This window comes from Saccostrea cucullata, unplaced genomic scaffold (assembly GCF_032062105.1).
Source record: "Saccostrea cucullata isolate Sc308-1 unplaced genomic scaffold, CSIRO_AGI_Scuc_v1 ctg1861, whole genome shotgun sequence".
NCBI lineage: Eukaryota > Metazoa > Mollusca > Bivalvia > Ostreida > Ostreidae > Saccostrea > Saccostrea cuccullata.
The window spans coordinates 52,504-71,994 of NW_026937913.1; the positions used below are offsets into that span (position 1 = coordinate 52,504).

At 33.9% G+C, this 19,491-nt stretch overlaps 1 protein-coding gene across 2 annotated transcripts; it reads left to right on the plus strand.

Moving 5' to 3' along the window:
• Positions 1–531: 531 nt before the first annotated feature.
• Positions 532–19,108, plus strand: LOC134249060 (alpha-1,3-mannosyl-glycoprotein 2-beta-N-acetylglucosaminyltransferase-like). Of its 2 annotated transcripts, none has more exons than XM_062731417.1 (12): positions 532–644; positions 3,777–3,998; positions 6,099–6,219; positions 7,156–7,285; positions 8,156–8,270; positions 9,710–9,848; positions 10,401–10,535; positions 10,908–10,998; positions 12,982–13,086; positions 13,866–13,956; positions 14,486–14,656; positions 17,436–19,108. In XM_062731417.1, the coding sequence occupies exons 2-12, from the start codon at positions 3,903–3,905 to the stop codon at positions 17,547–17,549; spliced, it is 1,308 nt and encodes a 435-aa protein (XP_062587401.1). In that variant the 5' UTR covers positions 532–644; positions 3,777–3,902; the 3' UTR covers positions 17,550–19,108. The 2 variants fall into 2 exon arrangements, with proteins under 2 accessions (XP_062587401.1, XP_062587402.1); XM_062731418.1 differs by having other exon boundaries at positions 6,099–6,192.
• The last annotated feature ends 383 nt before the right edge of the window (positions 19,109–19,491 follow it).

Here is a 19,491-nt window from a genome sequence, read left to right on the forward strand (position 1 = left end):
GGTGTTATGTTATCTGGTCTTGGAGCTTTGTTTACATTCAGCCCTTTCAGTAACTTAAATTGTGGACTCCGTTTACTATTATGTTTAGGTCTTCAATCTCAAGATATCCACCCTTCCTTATGCATCGCTTAGAAAACTCCTCAGCTGTAATACCCCCGGTATCCACTTTTCCGAGTAGGCTTCTTTAAACTGTTATTTAGGATAAATACCTTGTCTAATGAATTCTGGTGAAGAAGGCCGCCCTTTTTTTGTTACAACGACCCGGCCTTAAGGCAAATAAGAGAGTAGCATTGCATACTACACCTGAATGACCGATCTGCCCCCCCCCCCCTTTATATTAATTGCTGTGTGTTGAGATGCAAACAAATGTATTTTTACTTTATAGTTTTACATGTATAAAGTCATAAACGTAAAATACTTAGATTAACAATTAATTGAATAACGTTATGTATATTGACGGAGAAAGTGTATATATTTTGGTGAAGGCAAACAGCCTTAAAAAGCCGTAAAATGTCACTCCTACCGTTTTCATTTCCTCTATTAGTCTCTGTTTCTTGATAACGCGAGATTACTCTTCTTTTTGTAAGGAAAAGGAAGCTAAAATATCTTCTTATTAATTAATGTGGCCGTAATTTCTCTTTAACGTAAGTATGTCTTGGACATTTTTAGCAGAAGATGGTCTAGTTTTTGTTTTTCTTGTGGCAGGTAAACTGACACCCCTAATCTTCGTCTGCTTGTGACACGTCGTATTAGTTCGAATTTCCTCAGTCGTTCTTTATTCTTTCAAGTAAACATTCTGCGTTAATAATACTAGGACTGATTTTAAATTTATAATGGATATCATTCTAGTATTCAAATATCAAAGTTGTTAAATAAATCTCGAAATGGAATCTAACGCAAGTACACAAAGCTGAAGAATATTTTTATCATCTTATATGAACTTGTAAACCTTATCATGCTTATCAATGTGTACATGCATACTAGGGGAGGAACAGCTAAAGTCGGACAGCATCGAATGTCGGACAGTTTTTTCTTTCAGAATAAAATCGTTTCTAAATTTAGTGTCATGTGTATTTTTCTTTCAGTATCTCCGTCTACAGGATGTTTTTGGTTGTTTCGTACATATGTAGTCGTGAAAACGTTTGAAATAATGTCTAAAATCTGGAGGATACATTAGCCTAGGTCACGCAAGTCGTTTGACCCCCCACTCAAACGCCTTGGAGCATACTGTAGATAAAATTTTCACCACGGGGCGGCGCTGTTAAAGAACGTTAACTCTAAATTTATATGGCGACTCCACTGAAAGTCATTAAATTTAAAAAGTAAATAAGCATATACTGTCAAATATTCTATACATTTCTTTTTTTTTAAATTCAGCAAGTGATTAGAAAGTGTGTAGTTTAACATTTAGACTGATTATTATGTCATCTGCAAACTCCTACACCCGCATACGCACTGTGTGTACCAGATGACTAATGACCTATATAAATACGGCACACTGTAATTTATCTTCAACTTCAAGCATTATTTTCGGTTAAATAACGTATAACAGTGACTTCCCATAACCCGTAGCTAGCACTGCAAATATGTCAAACCTATTTGCTAATTTCTCCAGGTATACTTTCTGTGATGTTTTTTAAAGGAAAGTCGATTCTAAGATCAGCCAAAACTCTGCTGTCAAATGTTTATTTTTGTTCAACCAATCACAGGCTTTATCAAATTCTGGATAAGCCTCGTTATGAAGTAAAAATATTTATAGTGGAATGCTCCTAGACGTTTGGTGTGAGACCATGCATCGATGCAACAAACGTGTAGGTGACCTAGACTAGAGGATACATACGCATCTCACGGATCCGGATAAAATTCGCATGCGCAGCGAGCGCGCACCTGTCGACAGTGACCTAGTTATCCTTGGCGAAATCTTCAGTTTGCCGTCGGTACTCCGTGATTGCCAGTATATTTCGTAATTAAATCATACTTTTACATGATTAATATTAATTATTCCCATAATAATAACTTTATGATGGATATTTATTTATAAAACCATGAAAATTAAACTGTCCGACTTTACATACTCGGTCATTTAAAGTCGGACAGAGGAGAATTTAAAGTCGGACAGCACATTATATTGAATAAATTGTATTTTAATTGTCATATTTTAAAAAACTAGAACAATTTATTATAATTTTATTAAACTTACTGGCAATTTAAGAGTATTTAATATATTAATTTAAGCTTTTGTAAATCAAATTCTGCCGATTTGCTGCAACTTTTTGGAAGGAAGAAATTAAAAAAAACTTACCTCATAGAAATTGTTTCTTTCAGAAAAAACAATGAAAAACACGTAAAGCAAAAACGATCTCATTAAAACAGCAACAGACTGATATAATATTGCAGAGAAATGAAATTTCTGTATACATAAACCGAGGAAAATAAAAGAAGGAAGGGGAAAGAAAGAGAAGAAAAGAAAATCTATTTTAAAAAATCAACAAAGTATTTTTTTTCGTGGCTTTATTTGAGTTTCATGTTTATAACTCATCACTCATTCTGTCATTCAGGAAAAAGAAAGGGTTCTTTCTTGAAAATTAAATAAGTAACAGATTACTAATTCTTATGTAAAGATAGTGGGGTACATAGTTTTCTGTCTATAACCATTTTATATAAAATGGGATTAATTTTGGGGACAATTTATACCCAAAAAATTATTCACACGATAACCAATGAGTTTATAGATTATAGATCGCAAAATACATGTACTATATGCCAATTTAAATTTCTTGGTATATAAATGGAAAAATCGAAATAATCCACACGATTACTAAGTACCGGTATATGTATATTATACGTAAAAAAACTTAAAATGTTCACGAATTTTTTTCCCTGGCACTTGGTATCATTTTTGTAAGCGGGGAGGGGTAGAAAATAAAATTAAAAAATAAAATCAACTTACCTGAGTGAAGAAAGAAAACGACAAGAAAGAAGGAGTGCGTAATGGTCCAAACTCAAAGAAAATTCTATTTTGGAGGTTGATGGGAGGATATACGTTTCATTTGATTACATCTTTCAAAACCGAATTTTATTCATACATATTACCAGATTACCCTGATTTAGGGATAATAAAAAGGTAGCCTTTCAATGAACTTGAATTTTCAATAGTGTAAAGTAAATGTTGGGGGGGGGGGGGAGTGAGGGGACAGCCCCCCACCCCCACCACCTGATACTTTGTGCATGCTCCACTACGATTAAACACCTAAAAAATGAAGTAAATAGGACTTTAAAAGCCGAAACTAGTATGTGTCCGACTTTAAATTCTACATGTCCGACTTTCACTGTCGCTGTCCGACTTTATCAGCCTTTGCCTTTCCGTGTTTGGTTTTGAATTATAGCATTACAAAGCTTTTAACCAATGAAAATTAAGGTTAGAAAGAGGGTAAAAACATCATTCTATGTGACGTAAAACTTTCCGGTAATGTGTTACGAGTTTGGAGCGCGTACCAAAGGTGCATACGAGAGGGTCCGAAAAAGCGTCCGACTTTCGCTGTTCCTCCCCTATATCTTTCACTCTCCAAGTCCCTTGATTATTGTTAAAACAGAGACAGGTGTATGTTCAGCTTTAGGAATAAACCAAGGTTAATTTGTCAGTTTATATTGTACTGAATTTGTCTTTCCTGCAGTCCCCTGACTACATGTAAAAACATGCACATTATATAATTATATAGCAGGAAGATTAAGTGATATAATTACTGACATTTAGGTATGGTGTTCTCTCTTTTCAGAATGTAAGGACTCTTCTCAATATGAACAAGGGCTGTTTGAAAGAAAGGGACCATGAAAGGATTTGGCCCTTTGGGGCTTCATGTTTCCATGCTGTAATTACTTAGGACCAGGAACTAATGTAAACAATGAGGAGGAAGCACTTGGTGGCCATTGTAGTGGTGATTTTCCTCACCTGGAATTTGCTGATGTATTATATGCTAGTCTCAAAGAACCCTGGGAAGGTATAATTACAAAAAATATTTGAGTCGTACATCCAATTTGAAATTATTTTGGGATTTTAAGCTTCATTGGCTAGATATTTACATGTGTGCTACGGTGCCTACCAATTGTATTACTCAAAGAAATATTGATACCTTTCTCTGCAGAAGATCCATTTTATGAAAATGATAAGGCCAAAAATAAAAATAGTCTTGTTTCCTGCTACCCGACCTACCCTATTTTTTTGCACCTGACCCTAAAGTTTTTTTTTAAGTTTTGGGGGAAAAAATCAGGAATTTTTGGAATTTCATGTTCCAAAACTGAAAAAAATATATACTCAATTGGTATTTCATAAAACTCTTTGTTTTAAATATGGACTTTCATAAAATACCACTTGAGTTGTGCTTCAAAAGACATAAAATTTAATTTTAAAAGGCAATATTGACCTATATGGCATGTTTAATTTGATCTTGTATTAATTCATATCCAAAGAAACACAGTTGTAAAAAATAAAATAAAAAAGAAAAATAAAATAATTTTCCTACCTAGGCTATCAAAAATTAATTCCATGGTTCTCAGGCCAATTTTCTCCAAAACAGATGCGGGAGGGTGGCATTTTATTTTTCATTTTATTGGCAATAAAGTATAGATGAGGGAGGTATTTTTTTTATTTTAATTTCTGAATTTTCTTTAACATAAAGATAATTTTTTTTAATTACAGATATACTTTCCATTTCTGGTCAAAATTTCTGCTTTATCCATTGCTTAACAGCGTGTAAACATCGTAGGTAATGTCCTCGAATGTATTTTCAAACGAAGTAGCCAAAATCTCATTGTAAATGGCTACCGGAAGTAATATTTGCATACTAAACTACGAAACAAATGAGGTCGGAATTTTTTTTCCCGGATTGGTCTGCGCATTACCAACTTTTTATTTTATCAAAAATACAATAAAATCGGCAATGCGGCTACCTCAAAACGGATGCGCGCGGGCCTGAGAACCAAGATTTCAATTTTTTATGGCTTTACCTACCCTATTTTTTTCAGGCTGGTAGCAGGAAACAAGACTATTATTTTTTTTGGCCTTACTTAAACCTAGTAAAACAAAATGTATCCTGGTATCATGTGTATAGAGATTATTAACAGTGTGCGCGAAAAACTTTTTTCAGCACTAGCCCAATCGGGCTAGTAATGAAGAACAATTACTAGCCCGAATCAGATTTTGCTAGCCCACATACTTTACAACATGAATACATAACTATGAATCCTTTTTACTTCATATTTCTTTTTAACTTCTGTCACATTCTGTGGGCGCTTTGTTTCTTTATTGTCTCGCTTAAACCAGTCGAAATTCATATTGATAGACATAACGCAGCCATAACCGGAAGTAAATGCTGATGTGTATTTTATAAACCCAAACTGTACAGAGAAGACCGATTGCTGAAAGTTCTCGACACGCTTAAACAAAAGAAACCCACGCACATGTAAAAAGAAAGGAAACAATAAGAATTCTTATACTTATTTTATTACTTTTAAAGATTTATCAACAAATAAATGTAAAATGCATGCAACTTTTCACTAGACGGATTGGGCTAGTGCTGACCTACATTCTACTAGCCCGATCGAATTTTTACTAGTGTTCGGGCATCGGGCTAGTCCTTTTGGCGCACACTGTATTAATTATTTTTTAATCGATTTCTACAAAATGTACATTTTATCTTCCAATCTTAATGGTCTGGAACCACATCCCAGTGCATGGCATGAATGAATCAATATAAGATATTGATCACTGTTATCTTTGCCTTTTTGATTTAAATATGTAGGTGTACTGCAATGTACTGATGTACAAAATTAACTTTCTTTGCTGTCTCAATCAATTGATGAGGTTATATCTTCTCAGGTTTGATAGTGAAATCGATATACAAATCATATTTTGTTAATTTCATATATATTTTTTAGTGTTACCTAGCAATTGACTTCAAAAAATTAACACATCTGTAAATTATTACTTTTACCATGTGTTTACCATGCTCAAAATTGAATAGTTTTAAATTTGGGGAAAATTATTTGTTCTGTAATGGTGTAGCTTTCCGTTGATTTAAGAGTGTTTGACCTATTTCTAGACTGGTTCTGGCTCTGTAGAAGACCAGCTTAGAGGTCTCCAAGGTGACATCCATCGACAGCTCTCGCAAAATTCGGAACTGCTGCAACAGCTACGTAAGTTTCGAGAGCAAAAATTAGCAGGTGAGGCGTTTGAACTGAAAATCAGTCTTGGCACATTGGAATGTATTGTATGAAATAGGACAATTTCACCGATAGTCAGGACTTTTGGATGTTTGATATAATCGATGACAAACGAAAGATTGTCATAATTTCTTTAAACTCTTCCCTAAAAAATTAAAACAGCTCGCATGCGTTACTATACAGTTTTCGCATTGATAAAATGTTGAAGAAATCATGATTTTTTATTTGCTTACAATTGCTCTAGCTGATCAAAAGTTACATCAGTTTGTTCTCTTTGATGCAAGTATAAACATGTTGACACCAACTTAAGTCCAAACTACTGATGAAATTGTGATTGCTAGTTTAGACAAGCTCAATAAAAATATATCTTTTTGTGGTGCAGTGAAAGGTTGATGTTTCACGTATAGGATCTTTCAGTCAGCATGTAATCATTATGCACAGTTATAGGCTAGAGGGCATTCTATTGGTGAGTGTTACTGTTGCATGCCATTACCAAGGTTACAGTTTGTTGTATAATATCAGACAATCATTATTAAGAGTTATACTGAGTTAAACATGTTAACTAAAGATAAATTTCTCCCAAAATTGGTTATCACCTAAGTGCATGTCATGATGGTGTTTTCTTCAGTGTGGTCAACTTTGAATGTCATTGGTGTACGTGTCCTTGGGGACTTCATATTTCAGACACATTCCAGAGAAAGTTTCTTAATGAAACATCAACTTATACAACAATTATAGAGCATGTTTGTGTCTTACAATTTGTCATACCCTACACATGTAACAGTTATATTAAAAAAACTTCAAAATTTTCTTTTTAATGTCAAGAGATAAAATACAAGCTTATTGAAGAAAGCTTAAAATCTACATGAAATAGCTTTAATTTCTAAGTATATGTAAATAAATTTCAGATTTAAATTTAAAATATTTTTTTTATAGAGAAACTTGACAGAGAAATCCATAAGACGACTACACCTGTTCCGTTAAACGTTGACAAAATTATCCTCCCCATCCTCCTCATCGCCTGTGATCGGACGACGGTCAGTCGTAGCCTTGATCTCCTCCTCAAGTAAGTCTGTACAGAGTATATATAGCTTACAATAAAACTCTGCTATTTATCTACTGAAAGGCCACCAAAAGGTGGAGTCACCTGAAGAGTCTTTGACTTTTCCAGAAATTTTGGTCACCATTCAGTTGATGAAAAAACTATGGTGTATAGTTCCATCCTATGTATTTTCTTTTTACACTAACATTTTTTATTTACATACAGTTGGCTCATTCATTCAATATATTAATGTTTTTAAAAAATGCATTTAATTTGATGGAAACTGGCTCTTGTTTAATTGAACAAGATGGTTTATGATTTGGTTCTTTTCATTCCATGGAGACATTAAACACTGTAAATTTATAGAATAGCAGTAACAAAATTTGTGGACAATATTAAGAAAAGCACATTCCCTTTACAAAAAAAATCACTATCTCAAAACGTTTCAATATTTATACCATTACATTCACAACACATTCAAAGGGCAATAACTCTTGGAAAATCTTTGATTGATTATACTTTCAACTGCACAGTAAATTTTAAACTTTTAATAACTTCCACTTTATCACATACCTAACTTGTTTAGCAAATTAAAATCGAAATGTTTTAATTTATTTGTGGTATTTATTTGTAAATAGGTATTTAATATCTAATAAGCTTTATATTTTATTAAGTGTAAATTCACTCAAAATTTACTGAAGTTCACTTTACGCTTATAGCGAAGTGAGCTTATATTATGAAGCTAACAAATTTACCAAATTACCGTACATTTATTACAAAGCAAAATTGTCCATTCCTGACACTTTGATTTAGTTTGTTTTTACTATAAATCAATGTTGACTTCGTAGTCTTTACCGGTATATAAATTAATGCATTTCAAATATCTGTATTTAGATACAGACCAAATAAAGACAAATTTCCAATCATTGTAAGTCAAGACTGTGGACATAAACCAACTGCTGATGTCATACAACGTTACGTGGTGGATCACGGAGTTCAGCATATTAAGGTAATAACTAATCAAATACGCTAAGGTGGATCATGGAATTCAGCATATTAAGGTTATAACTAATCAAATACGCTATGTGTAAGTATTTTCATTCACATCACCCAAAATTAAACCCATTATATTCAGTTATTTTTCATTCACAGCACCCAGACATACATGCCAACTTTCCCGATTTAGGCGGGATCCTCCCGATTTTACCCTTTCATCCCGCTTTCCCGATCGTGAAAGAAAAATTGCCCTAATTTCCCGATTTGAAAAAAATCACCAAAATTTCCGATTATAAAAGATTCCCTACCGCTGATTTTTGACAATCGGGATAACAATGTCAAACTTGTTTATTCAATGCACTCAGATAAGTTTCAATGTTTATTTAACAATGTTACTTAGCCACAGGAAATCACTTCACGCTCGAACGCACGCACTGTTGTCCAGGTACGAGTAGCTTATAGCTTGGGGCAATTAGGGAATTATCTTGTCAGTTTTAAGGGTAATGCAAGGTGAAACACATAGATTAACGTGTTAATTGTTAGTCATTTTATTAAAAACATAAATTAAAGACAATGAAATACTAATCAAACTATAAAATCGGAATCCAAAGAGATCGTGTTTTGAAAACGAAAGTAGAAAACTATAAAGCATAGCTGCTGATTTTATCTACCTATAATGAAAAATATTGTAAAGTTTGCCAGTTAAAATATTATGAAATTAAGATGAAACAATCAAGTGTATGTCAATTAGAACTTGTTTTCCCTTCCTTCTCCCAAAAGTAATATTTTATAGGTATGTGCATGACTTAATTAAGGAAATACCCACATGTCAAGCCTGACAAATTTCATGACTTTAACATGTTTAAAAAAAAAAATTCTCCTTTGGATAGGTGGTATAAATTTCAGTAAATTTAATACCTTATTAGAATTTCTAATTAATTGAAATATAAATTAAAAATCTCAAAAATGTTTCCAGAAACAGGACTTTACAGTATAAAAACCTCATATTTTTTAGCCTTTGGAAAAAAATGATTTAAAAGTTGTACAATTTTCAATTTTTCACTGAATTATGTGTCCTGGTAGAAAAAAAAACATGTTTTAATGAGAGGGGCACTTATTTTATCAAAAATATTTCAATTTTGGAAGAAAAAACCCATTTAAAAAAAAAAATTTCATTAATTTTTTGTGTTAAATTAATCCTTAAGTTGTATTAATAAGTGATATCAAATATTACAAATTCAAAAAAAGATCATTTCATTATCATTTAATTTCACGACAAAATGTCGTGAATTTAGAGCTCCAAAAATTGTCGTCACGCGCTAAATCCCCCATGGGAATTTTCAAAAGTTGGCATGTATGCCCAGATTTAAGTCTTATTCAACTATTTTTCATTCACAGCACCCACATTTAAATCTTAATTATTCATTCAAGTATCATGTTTTTCATTCACAGCACCCCAATACAAGTGATATTCACCTTCCCTGGCCCCAGAAGAAGTTCCAGGGTTACTACAAGCTGAGTCGGCACTACAAATGGGCGCTCAATCAGGTGTTCCACACCTATAATCATTCTGCTGTGATCATCGTAGAAGGTATGAAATAGATTTATAGAATAAAGGCCATTCAAGATACTGTAAAATCACATACTTTCGTGGGGTCAAATATTCGTGGTTTGAGGAAAAAATATTGGTTCGTGGGGATTTGATTTCGTCGATGAAGAATTTTTCAGTAGTTGTGTATATGAAAATTTACATTTCGTTGTGAACATAAATTCGTGGGTCTCTTCAAACCATGAAAACAACGAAAATTAAACCCCCACGAAAATTAGTGATTTCACAGTAATGTGTTTTATGTTCAGATGAGTTTTAGTTACAAAATCTGTGGGGGACAGTAAGAGAACTCACAATTAAAATATTTTCAAGAAATTTTTTTACTTATACTTTGATCAACTATACTTAAACTTTATCAAACTCTCCTTTCTATATATACTAAATAAATTTGAAATTTATCTTTCTTTGCACATGTTTATATGTATTTCAATATGACTTTAATTTGCTCTTAGAATTTTCTGAATATAAAACTCAAGAACGTTTCATTTTTCATTTTCAACACTGATACTAAACAATCTCTCTTTTTATCGGTAGATGACTTAGATATATCCCCTGATTTTTATGAGTATTTTTCTGCGACATTCCCTATCCTGCATCAGGATCCCAGCCTGTGGTGTGTGTCAGCCTGGAACGATAATGGAAAAGTGGAGATGGTGTCCGATGATGCAGGTATGGAAGAGTACTGAACCTGTCCTTCAGTTGGCTTATTCAAAATTAAGCACAATCAAATGGAAAGTAGTTGTTGGTGTAATCACAAATTTTTGCTTATAATATGTCAATGCTGTGTAATGTATATAGATAATTTCTTAGAGGTATTTATTAATTAGCGCATTAATATCTGTGCCAAAGTTGATAGATAGGGAATTTTGATGAATGAACTTGATGGGTACACAAACAATTAAATTGAATCAAAGCTGGGCATCCCTGGCACTTTCACTATAATAGTGTTTATAGTATCCTTTTTTCAACAAAGAGATCTACATTTTCAGAGATATACTTATTGTAGTTGTATGTACATGCTTTTTACTTTGTGTTTTGTAGAATTATTATACAGAACAGATTTTTTCCCTGGTCTTGGCTGGATGATGGAGAAGTCCACCTGGCTGGAACTTGGACCCAAATGGCCAAATGCGTATGTATTACCTGTAAAGTATAACCTAAAAAGTTCTGAATTTACAAGATCTATTTCATATTTTTGTACTTGGTCTTTTAAGTCTGTAGTTAAAAAATCATAAATTTTCATCCATATTTTTGGGAAAATTAAAATTATGATGAGTGGATGGTTTTTATTTTTAACATTCATGATTGTAAATTGTTTACAGAAGGCTGTACATGTTAACAGAAAAAATATTTTATTGCCTGTATAGGCTGTATAAGGATTGATATTTCCGAGGTGCGAAGAGAAGAGGTCACAGTTAGCCAGAAAAATCTTGTGCATGCTGATTATCACTGGAATTTGTTATCTCCGTTTCAACAAAGCATTTAGCAGAAAAAAATAACTGTCTTACTGATACAATATATTCATGTGTTTATTTCCTTTAGTTTTTTTGCATGCAGCTGTTTATTTCATGCGATTTCATATACGGACATGTCCGTTTGACCTTTTTTCTGTGTTTCTGTACTATTGGATGAGTCCATTTGTCTTCTAAGTAAGGGGTGTCACAATCATTTTGCGCCAAATGTCACGTGTATATCTTCGCGCCCTTTTCCTGGATGATTCTACTGCACTGAATGGAAATGAAAACTTCAAGTCTGTTCTTTTCATCGGAATATCGAACTTTGGGGAAAAAAACATATCGGTGATATTGTGAAAGAAGTTAAAAGTTACACCATTTAAAGTAAATAAAACGAAACGGAAAAAGAGTTCTTACGAGGAAAACTAGCCAAATATACATAATATTTCTGCTCATATTTCTGCTCATATCTCGCACCCCCCCCCCCCCCCCCCCCCCCCCCCCCCCCCCCCCCCCCCCCCGTTTTCAGAGATAAAATTCTTACTCCTATGAACCTATGAACACAGAAAATAGGAAAGTGTCCCTCATATTCCAGGATTGAGGAATATAAGGAATTACCGTCAAGTTCGTTGGGTCATTTATGCTGCATAACGGGCTGTTTCCAACAATCGTTGATGCTCTGGCATGCCCAACAGTCTAGTGCTTAAACATATTCTGAATGTTAATCATAACGATTCATTTATTTCTTGTAGTTTTCATATTCTCAGCTGTCTTCCTGGTAGTCTATGCAGTTGAATCTAATTCTAAATTTTAATTTTAAAATTAATATATAACCTTTACATAGGCACGGCTTTCCAGCATACATTAAATCATTAGTTCATTTCCCTTATTTAATTACTTCATCTTCTAAAACCATTTATAGCGTTGCGGAATGAGGAGCTGAGCTTTAGGTCGCGTGTTCGAATCCACTGCAAGACGTGGAGATCGGTCCTTAGGATAGGGCATAGGTGTTAGCACGAAAAAGATTACATGAAACTGCTCATTGGTCCTGAGTTCCAAGTATTTGTAACGCTCCACAGGCGTCCTTACACAACAAATGAAAAACAGATCAAAACCAATTTTTAATACATACAAAATATACCTTTTAAATAAAATCTCACTCTTCCTTTTCCTTTATTAAAGCGAAATGCAGTATTTAATACTAAAAAAAAATTGGTACAGAAAGAACTTGACACTGAAAAAAAGTTGGTCACTACAACACCCCCCCCCCCCCTCCCTGAAATAAAATTTTCAACTTTGGGCATATTCTTTTTTTTTGCATATGAGTGAAAAAAAATTCTCTAGCTGCCCCCACTTTCAAAAACGAGGCTCTCCATTGCTTTCATAAGTAGCAAACAACTTAAAATTAATGCATGATCTTTTGTTCGACGTCTTCATAATTTACTCCAATGAAATAATTACCCCTCACCCCAATGTAAACGTTTATATATATTCAACTTATCATGATCATAGGTTCTATAGATATTGATTGCATAAGTCTGGCAAGCTTTTTTGAAAAGCTATTACTTGTATATAAAACAAAGTACTGTAAATCCTTTGAGTTTTCAAAAGATGATTTTAGGAATGTTATGGGTTGACCTATTGACCTTTTGTTTTGGTAGATTTTGGGATGATTGGATGAGGCATCCTGACCAGAGGAAGGGGCGGGCCTGTATCAGACCCGAAATCTGCAGGACCAGCACCTTCGGCAAGAAAGGGGTCAGCAAGTAAGTCAAAAAGTCCAGACATATACAACAAAGGATGATGACAATAGGAAGAATGTCCCAAAAAAAAAAAAAAAAAAAAAAAAAAAAAAAAAAAAAAAAAGGAATGTCCCTAAAAATGAAATAAAAAGGGAGCATTGAAAAAGTAAAAGGTATCTTGGGTTCCTACCTTAATAGGAAGTTTAGGAGGAATACCAAAATAGCCGGGGCATTACATCATTATAGGCGGGAATATTACCTGGCTACCGGGTCATAGGGACAACCTACAATTACAGTTAAGCAAACGATAATCTTATGAAGTGGAGATGTACATTACATGTCGATACAATTGTGTTTCTGAACAAAATGTTTGGATTAATGAAGCTTTTTGATAAATAAAACATTAAAATATAAATTATTTTCCACAAGCTGGTACATCCAGAGTATTAGCTTTAGGAGGCTCCACCATTCATATTTAGTCAAACCTCTCTATCTTAAACTCTATGGATCCTCAAAAAACCTAATATCTTAGGATTTAAAAAATTGATGTTAAAAATCAAAGAGAAAGAGAGTGTTAATACTGCAACTCACTTTGACATATCCATTGTATTTGAGATATCAATGTTGGATAAACTTAAATTTTACTGTAAATTACCAAGGTATATAAATACAGAACATGTTTCAAGAAGTTTAATTTTTCACGGCTACATTGAATGCACTCCATGGGTAAAAAAAAAAGATACAAGTGATACATGTATACTTGAATGTAGATGTTTTATTACAATAAATGTTTTATTTTGCAGGGGGCTGTTTTATGAAAAACATCTCAAATTTATAAAATTGAATAACAAATTTGTGCCTTTCACAAAGAAAGATCTTACATACCTAATGAAGGTAAATCATTTTTTCTGAACAATAAAATTTTGCAGTAGAAGTTTCTTGTTTTTAGAAATATAGAAAGTTTCTTCCAAATCAGTAATGTGGATGAATTGAGATAATTTTGGTATACATTTTAGGATAATTATGATGCATATTTTAGATAAAATTAGATAATTTTTCAGATAAATAAGAAGCACAGTTTCAGTAAATTACGATATTTTTTGGATATTTTCAGGATAAACATGATGCATTTGAGATAAGATAACTTTTGGAAATTTTCAGGAAAATATTCTGCTTACTTAAGAGACATTAGAAGTGACAAAGCTTCCATTTACCACTAATTAAGATACATTTAGAAAATTTTTGGATATCTTCAGGATAAATATGATGGATATTTAGATAAGTTTAGATAATTTTTGGATATTTTCAAGAAAATATTCTAAATACTTATCCAAGTTCATGAAAGAGACATAAGAAGTGACAAAGTTTCCATTTCGCATTAATTAAAATAAAGGTAAATCAGAAATTTCTTGGGTATTTTCAGGATAAATATGATGCCTATTTTACAAAACTGGTGAAAGAGACACCAGAGGTGACAGTAGCAGAGGCCATGGCAGGTCATAAGTCAAACCTAAAGGCCTTAAAAATTTTATACTCTACCAAAGAAGAATTCAAATCCACAGCTAAGAAACTGGGTATTATGGATGACTTTAAGGTAATGTGATTTACTATACCCCAATTTAAAAAAAAAACAGAATAGAATGTAGGAATGCCTACCAAACGCTCATAAATGTGTTATGGAATTCGTTCAGAAAATAAAATGAAGTTCACCAATGAAAATTTTTGTGTATTTCATGTGAATTGATAAACCGGATGAGGAAACTTCTTACATACTTGTTAGGAATATATGCATTGCCATATACATGTACCTGTGTAGTTGTATAGGCCTGAGACAATGATTCCAATATCTTCATAGTTTTTTAGCTCACCTGAGCCGAAGGCTCAAGTGAGCTTTTCTGATCAAAATTTGTCCGTTGTCTGTCGTCACTGTCGTTGTTGTCGTTGTCGTCGTAAACTTTTCACATTTTCATCTTCTTCTCAAGAACCACTGGGCCAATTTCAACCAAACTTGGCACAAAGTATCCTTAGGTGAAGGGGATTCAAGTTTGTTCAAATGAAGGGCCACGCCCTTTTCCAAGGGGAGATAATCATGAATTTGTTAAAAATTAATGGCATTTTAAGAAAATCTTCTTCTCCAGAACCGCTGGGCCAGGAAAGATGAAACTTATGTGGAATCATCTAGTGTGAATTTAAGTTTGTTCAAATCATGACCCCCGGGGCAAGGGTGGGGCCAAAATGGCCGACCCAAGTTTTACATAGGAATATATAGGAAAAATCTTAAAAAATCTTCTCCAGAACCACTGGGCCAGGAAAAATGAAACTCATGTGGAATCATCCTCAGGTAGAGCAGATTTAAGTTTGTTCAAATCATGACCCCCGGGGCTAGGGTGGGGCCAAAATGGCCGACCCAAGTTTTACATAGGAATATATGGGAAAAATCTTTAAAAATCTTCTTCTCCAGAACCACTGGGCCAGGAAAGATGAAACTCATGTGGAATCATCCTCAGGTAGAGGAGATTTAAATTTGTTCAAATCATGACCCCTGGGGCAAAGGTGGGGCCAAAATGGCCAACCCAAGTTTTACATAGGAATATATATGAAAAATCTTTAAAAATCTTCTTCTCCAGAACCACTGGGCCAGGAAAGATGAAACTCATGTGGAATCATCCTCAGGTAGTGTAGATTCAAGTTTGTTCAATTCATGACCCCCGGGGCAAGGGTGGGGCCAAAATGGCCGACCCTAGTTTTACATAGGAATATATATGAAAAATCTTTAAAAATCTTCTTCTCCAGAACCACTAGGACAGGAAAGATGAAACTCATGTGGAATCATCCTCAGGTAGTGTAGATACAAGTTTGTTCAAATCATGACCCCTGGGGCAAGGGTGGGGCCAAAATGGCCGACCCAAGTTTTACAGAGGAATATATAGGAAAATTCTTTAAAAATCTTCTTCTCCAGAACCACTGGGCCAGGAAAGATGAAACTTATGTGGAATCATCCTCAGGTAGTGTGAATTTAAGTTTGTTCAAATCATGACCCCCGGGGCTAGGGTGGGGCCAAAATGGCCGACCCAAGTTTTACATAGGAATATATAGGAAAAAATCTTTAAAAATCTTCTTCTCCAGAACCACTGGGCCAGGGAAGATGAAACTCATGTGGAATCATCCTCAGGTAGAGGAGATTTAAGTTTGTTCAAATCATGACCCCCGGGGCTAGGGTGGGGCCAAAATGGCCGACCCAAGTTTTACATAGGAATATATAGGAAAAATCTTTAAAAATCTTCTTCTCCAGAACCACTGGGCCAGGAAAGATGCAACTCATGTGGAATCATCCTCAGGTAGAGGAGATTTAAATTTGTTCAAATCATGACCCCTGGGGCAAAGGTGGGGCCAAAATGGCCGACCCAAGTTTTACATAGGAATATATAGGAAAAATTTTTAAAAATCTTCTTCTCCAGAACCACTGGGCCAGGAAAAATGAAACTCATGTGGAATCATCCTCAGGTAGTGTAGATTCAAGTTTGTTCAAATCATGACCCCCGGGGCTAGGGTGGGGCCAAAATGGCCGACCCTAGTTTTACATAGGAATATATATGAAAAATCTTTAAAAATCTTCTTCTCCAGAACCACTAGGACAGGAAAGATGAAACTCATGTGGAATCATCCTCAGGTAGTGTAGATACAAGTTTGTTCAAATCATGACCTCTGGGGCAAGGGTGGGGCCAAAATGGCCGACCCAAGTTTTACAGAGGAATATATATGAAAAATCTTTAAAAATCTTCTTCTCCTGAACCACTGGGCCAGGAAAGATGAAATTCATGTGGAATCATCCTCAGGTAGTGCAGATTCAAGTTTGTTCAAATCATGACCTTGGGGCTAGGGTGGGGCCAAAATGGCCGACCCAAGTTTTATATAGGAATATATAGGAAAAATCTTTAAAAATCTTCTTCTCCAGAACCACTGGGCAAGGAAAGATGAAACTCATGTGGAATCATCCTCCGGTAGAGGAGATTTAAGTTTGTTCAAATCATGACCCCGGGGCTAGGGTGGGGCCAAAATGGCCGACCCAAGTTTTACATAGGGATATATAGGGAATCTTTTAAAATCTTCTTTACAAGTACTTCAAAGCTATGATTAGTGATATTTATATGGAATCATCCTCAGGTAGTGTAGATTCTAGTTTGTTCAAATGATGAACGCCTGGAGGGGGGGGGAGTAAATTCAAGCCTGATGTGCTTAGGTGAGCGCTGTGGCCCCTGGGCCTCTTGTTCTTGTTGATATTTGTGACTTTTTTAAATAATTAATTCTTTGGAAGGTTATTTTTAAAATTTAATTTATTGCATCATTTTTTACACAATTGTTATTTACTACAGGCTGGAGTCCCGAGAGTGGCCTATAATGGTGTGGTCAGTTTTATGTACCGGGGTCAGAGGATCTACCTGTCCCCACCCCCAAACTGGAAAGGATACGACCCTAAGTGGTCATGACCCAGGCTGCTGGTCATAGTATTATGTCTAATCCAAATCCAGGCCAAGGGTACCATCATCACACAAGTAAATGCAGATCCAATGATGTTACAATATTTTTCTGATATTTTTTTTCTCTTTTTTAAAATGTTTTATTTAAAATTGTGTCGAGTCTGGTATGGAAAACATAGATGCAAAGATGATATTTAGTTCAAATTGCAGAGAGAGAGAAAGAGAGAGTGTGTGTAGCTTTGTGATAAATATGCATGTTCGTCAGGATGGTGCATGTAATGTGACAGTTTTGAAAAGTGATAATCCTTATCATTATGAATACTTTCCTTCTGGAGGTGTAGATTGATGTAGGAAATGTGTGGAAGGTTTTACATTTATATTTTGACTCCCTATTTCATTACTACATTGATTTTTAAATGATATTTACATGTGAATTTATCTACACTTACAATCTCTGATTGAAACTACGTAGTTTATTTATTTTCCCTGTAAAATAGCAAGTAAACGAGATTAGTTAAAGGATAATTGAGGATCTTTTAGGCTAAAGTCGACAAATTACAATCAGCTGTGTAAAAGTAAAACTTTAAGTGACATATTTGATATACATGTACCTATAATTTTTTACTATGGAATGAAGTTTTTTTATTTCATTAAGGTTCTCAATAAGGTGCCATATATTATTTTGGTGATATTATTAAAGCATTGAGTTCTTATTTATGGATATTAATTGTCAGCACTTGACTATAAGCTGACAAATTGAAAACCCCACATTTTCATTTTGAAGGAGGGTGTTTATCTATCAAAACGATAAAATCTTGATTTGGATTATGAGGTACAATATTTAAATTTTTTTTCAGTATTTTATTTTCATACAAGTATGGGTAATGGCATGTGAATCTTTTCTCTTTAAGTACTACACTGTAATTTAAATGCAATATTTATTCTTTTTAATTCTATGTTGTTTTGTTTTGATACTCCTGTCTGATTGAATTTTTATTGTTTCTTAAGTTACTTAGAGGTAGTTTATGCTATAGTTAAAACAAACAAGCTTGAAATGTAATTTACACTTTGCCCTGTTCTAAGTATTAGCGAGAAATTTCAGCTAGAACAATATATAGCAAATGGTGCGCAAATGTATTTTTTATTTTGCTGGAAGTTTAGCTTTTTTAATCGTCATATAGTAGATACCACATGTGCAAATAGTAGTTAAGGTTCTTGAACTAGAATGTTTTATCAAAATTATATAAAAAAGTGTTATAAAAGGTAATGCCTCAAAATTCAAAGAAATAGCAAGATTTTGTCCTGGTTTGAAACAAGTCAAAATTGAAAGCATATTTTTGTGTATCAAATTGTTTTTATTGAATAATTTTGTCTAGTCTACAATGTCCTTATTGCAATATAAATGTTTGAATATTTTGAATATTTTAATAACGAATATCTATGAAAAAATGTAAAGTTATTCATAAGCTTACATTGTTTTAAGACCTTTGCACTGAAATCATTACAGTATGTTCATACATGTATTGAAATGTAGGGAAATTTAAATGCACCAGTACATGTAGTTCGTAGATTAGGCCAAAGTTTTTATTATGTTCCCCAAACGGAGTTTGGGAACATATTGTTTTTACTTTTTCTGAATTTTTTCTTTGTTCTCCGGTACTTTTTTGTCCGCGAGTGTTCTCGTAAACTACTCATCCGATCTAGGTGAAACCTTTTTAGGGTCACTAGGTATGTTATGTAGATGTGCGGAACGAAGGTCATTTTGCGCGCACGTGCGTGCATGTGCGCGCGCGTGTAACACGTGAAATGACCAATATAATAGATTTAGCCGTAACTTTTTAAATATTGGACAAAATGCTTTGAAACTCATAATATAAGGATATAATAGTAGTATAGAAATGATGACATGGTCAAAATAGCAAGATCTCACGCGCATGCAGGTGCCCTTCGC

What these genes read in the sequence shown, in the direction of transcription:
- LOC134249060 (XM_062731417.1), top strand. Translation starts at nt 3,903, where the DNA reads ATGAGGAGGAAGCACTTGGTGGCCATTGTAGTGGTGATTTTCCTCACC. An exon ending in GGCAAGAAAGGGGTCAGCAA is followed by an intron (nt 13,087 to 13,865) that starts GTAAGTCAAAAA and finishes TTTATTTTGCAG; the next exon opens with GGGGCTGTTTTATGAAAAAC. An exon ending in GTATTATGGATGACTTTAAG is followed by an intron (nt 14,657 to 17,435) that starts GTAATGTGATTT and finishes TATTTACTACAG; the next exon opens with GCTGGAGTCCCGAGAGTGGC.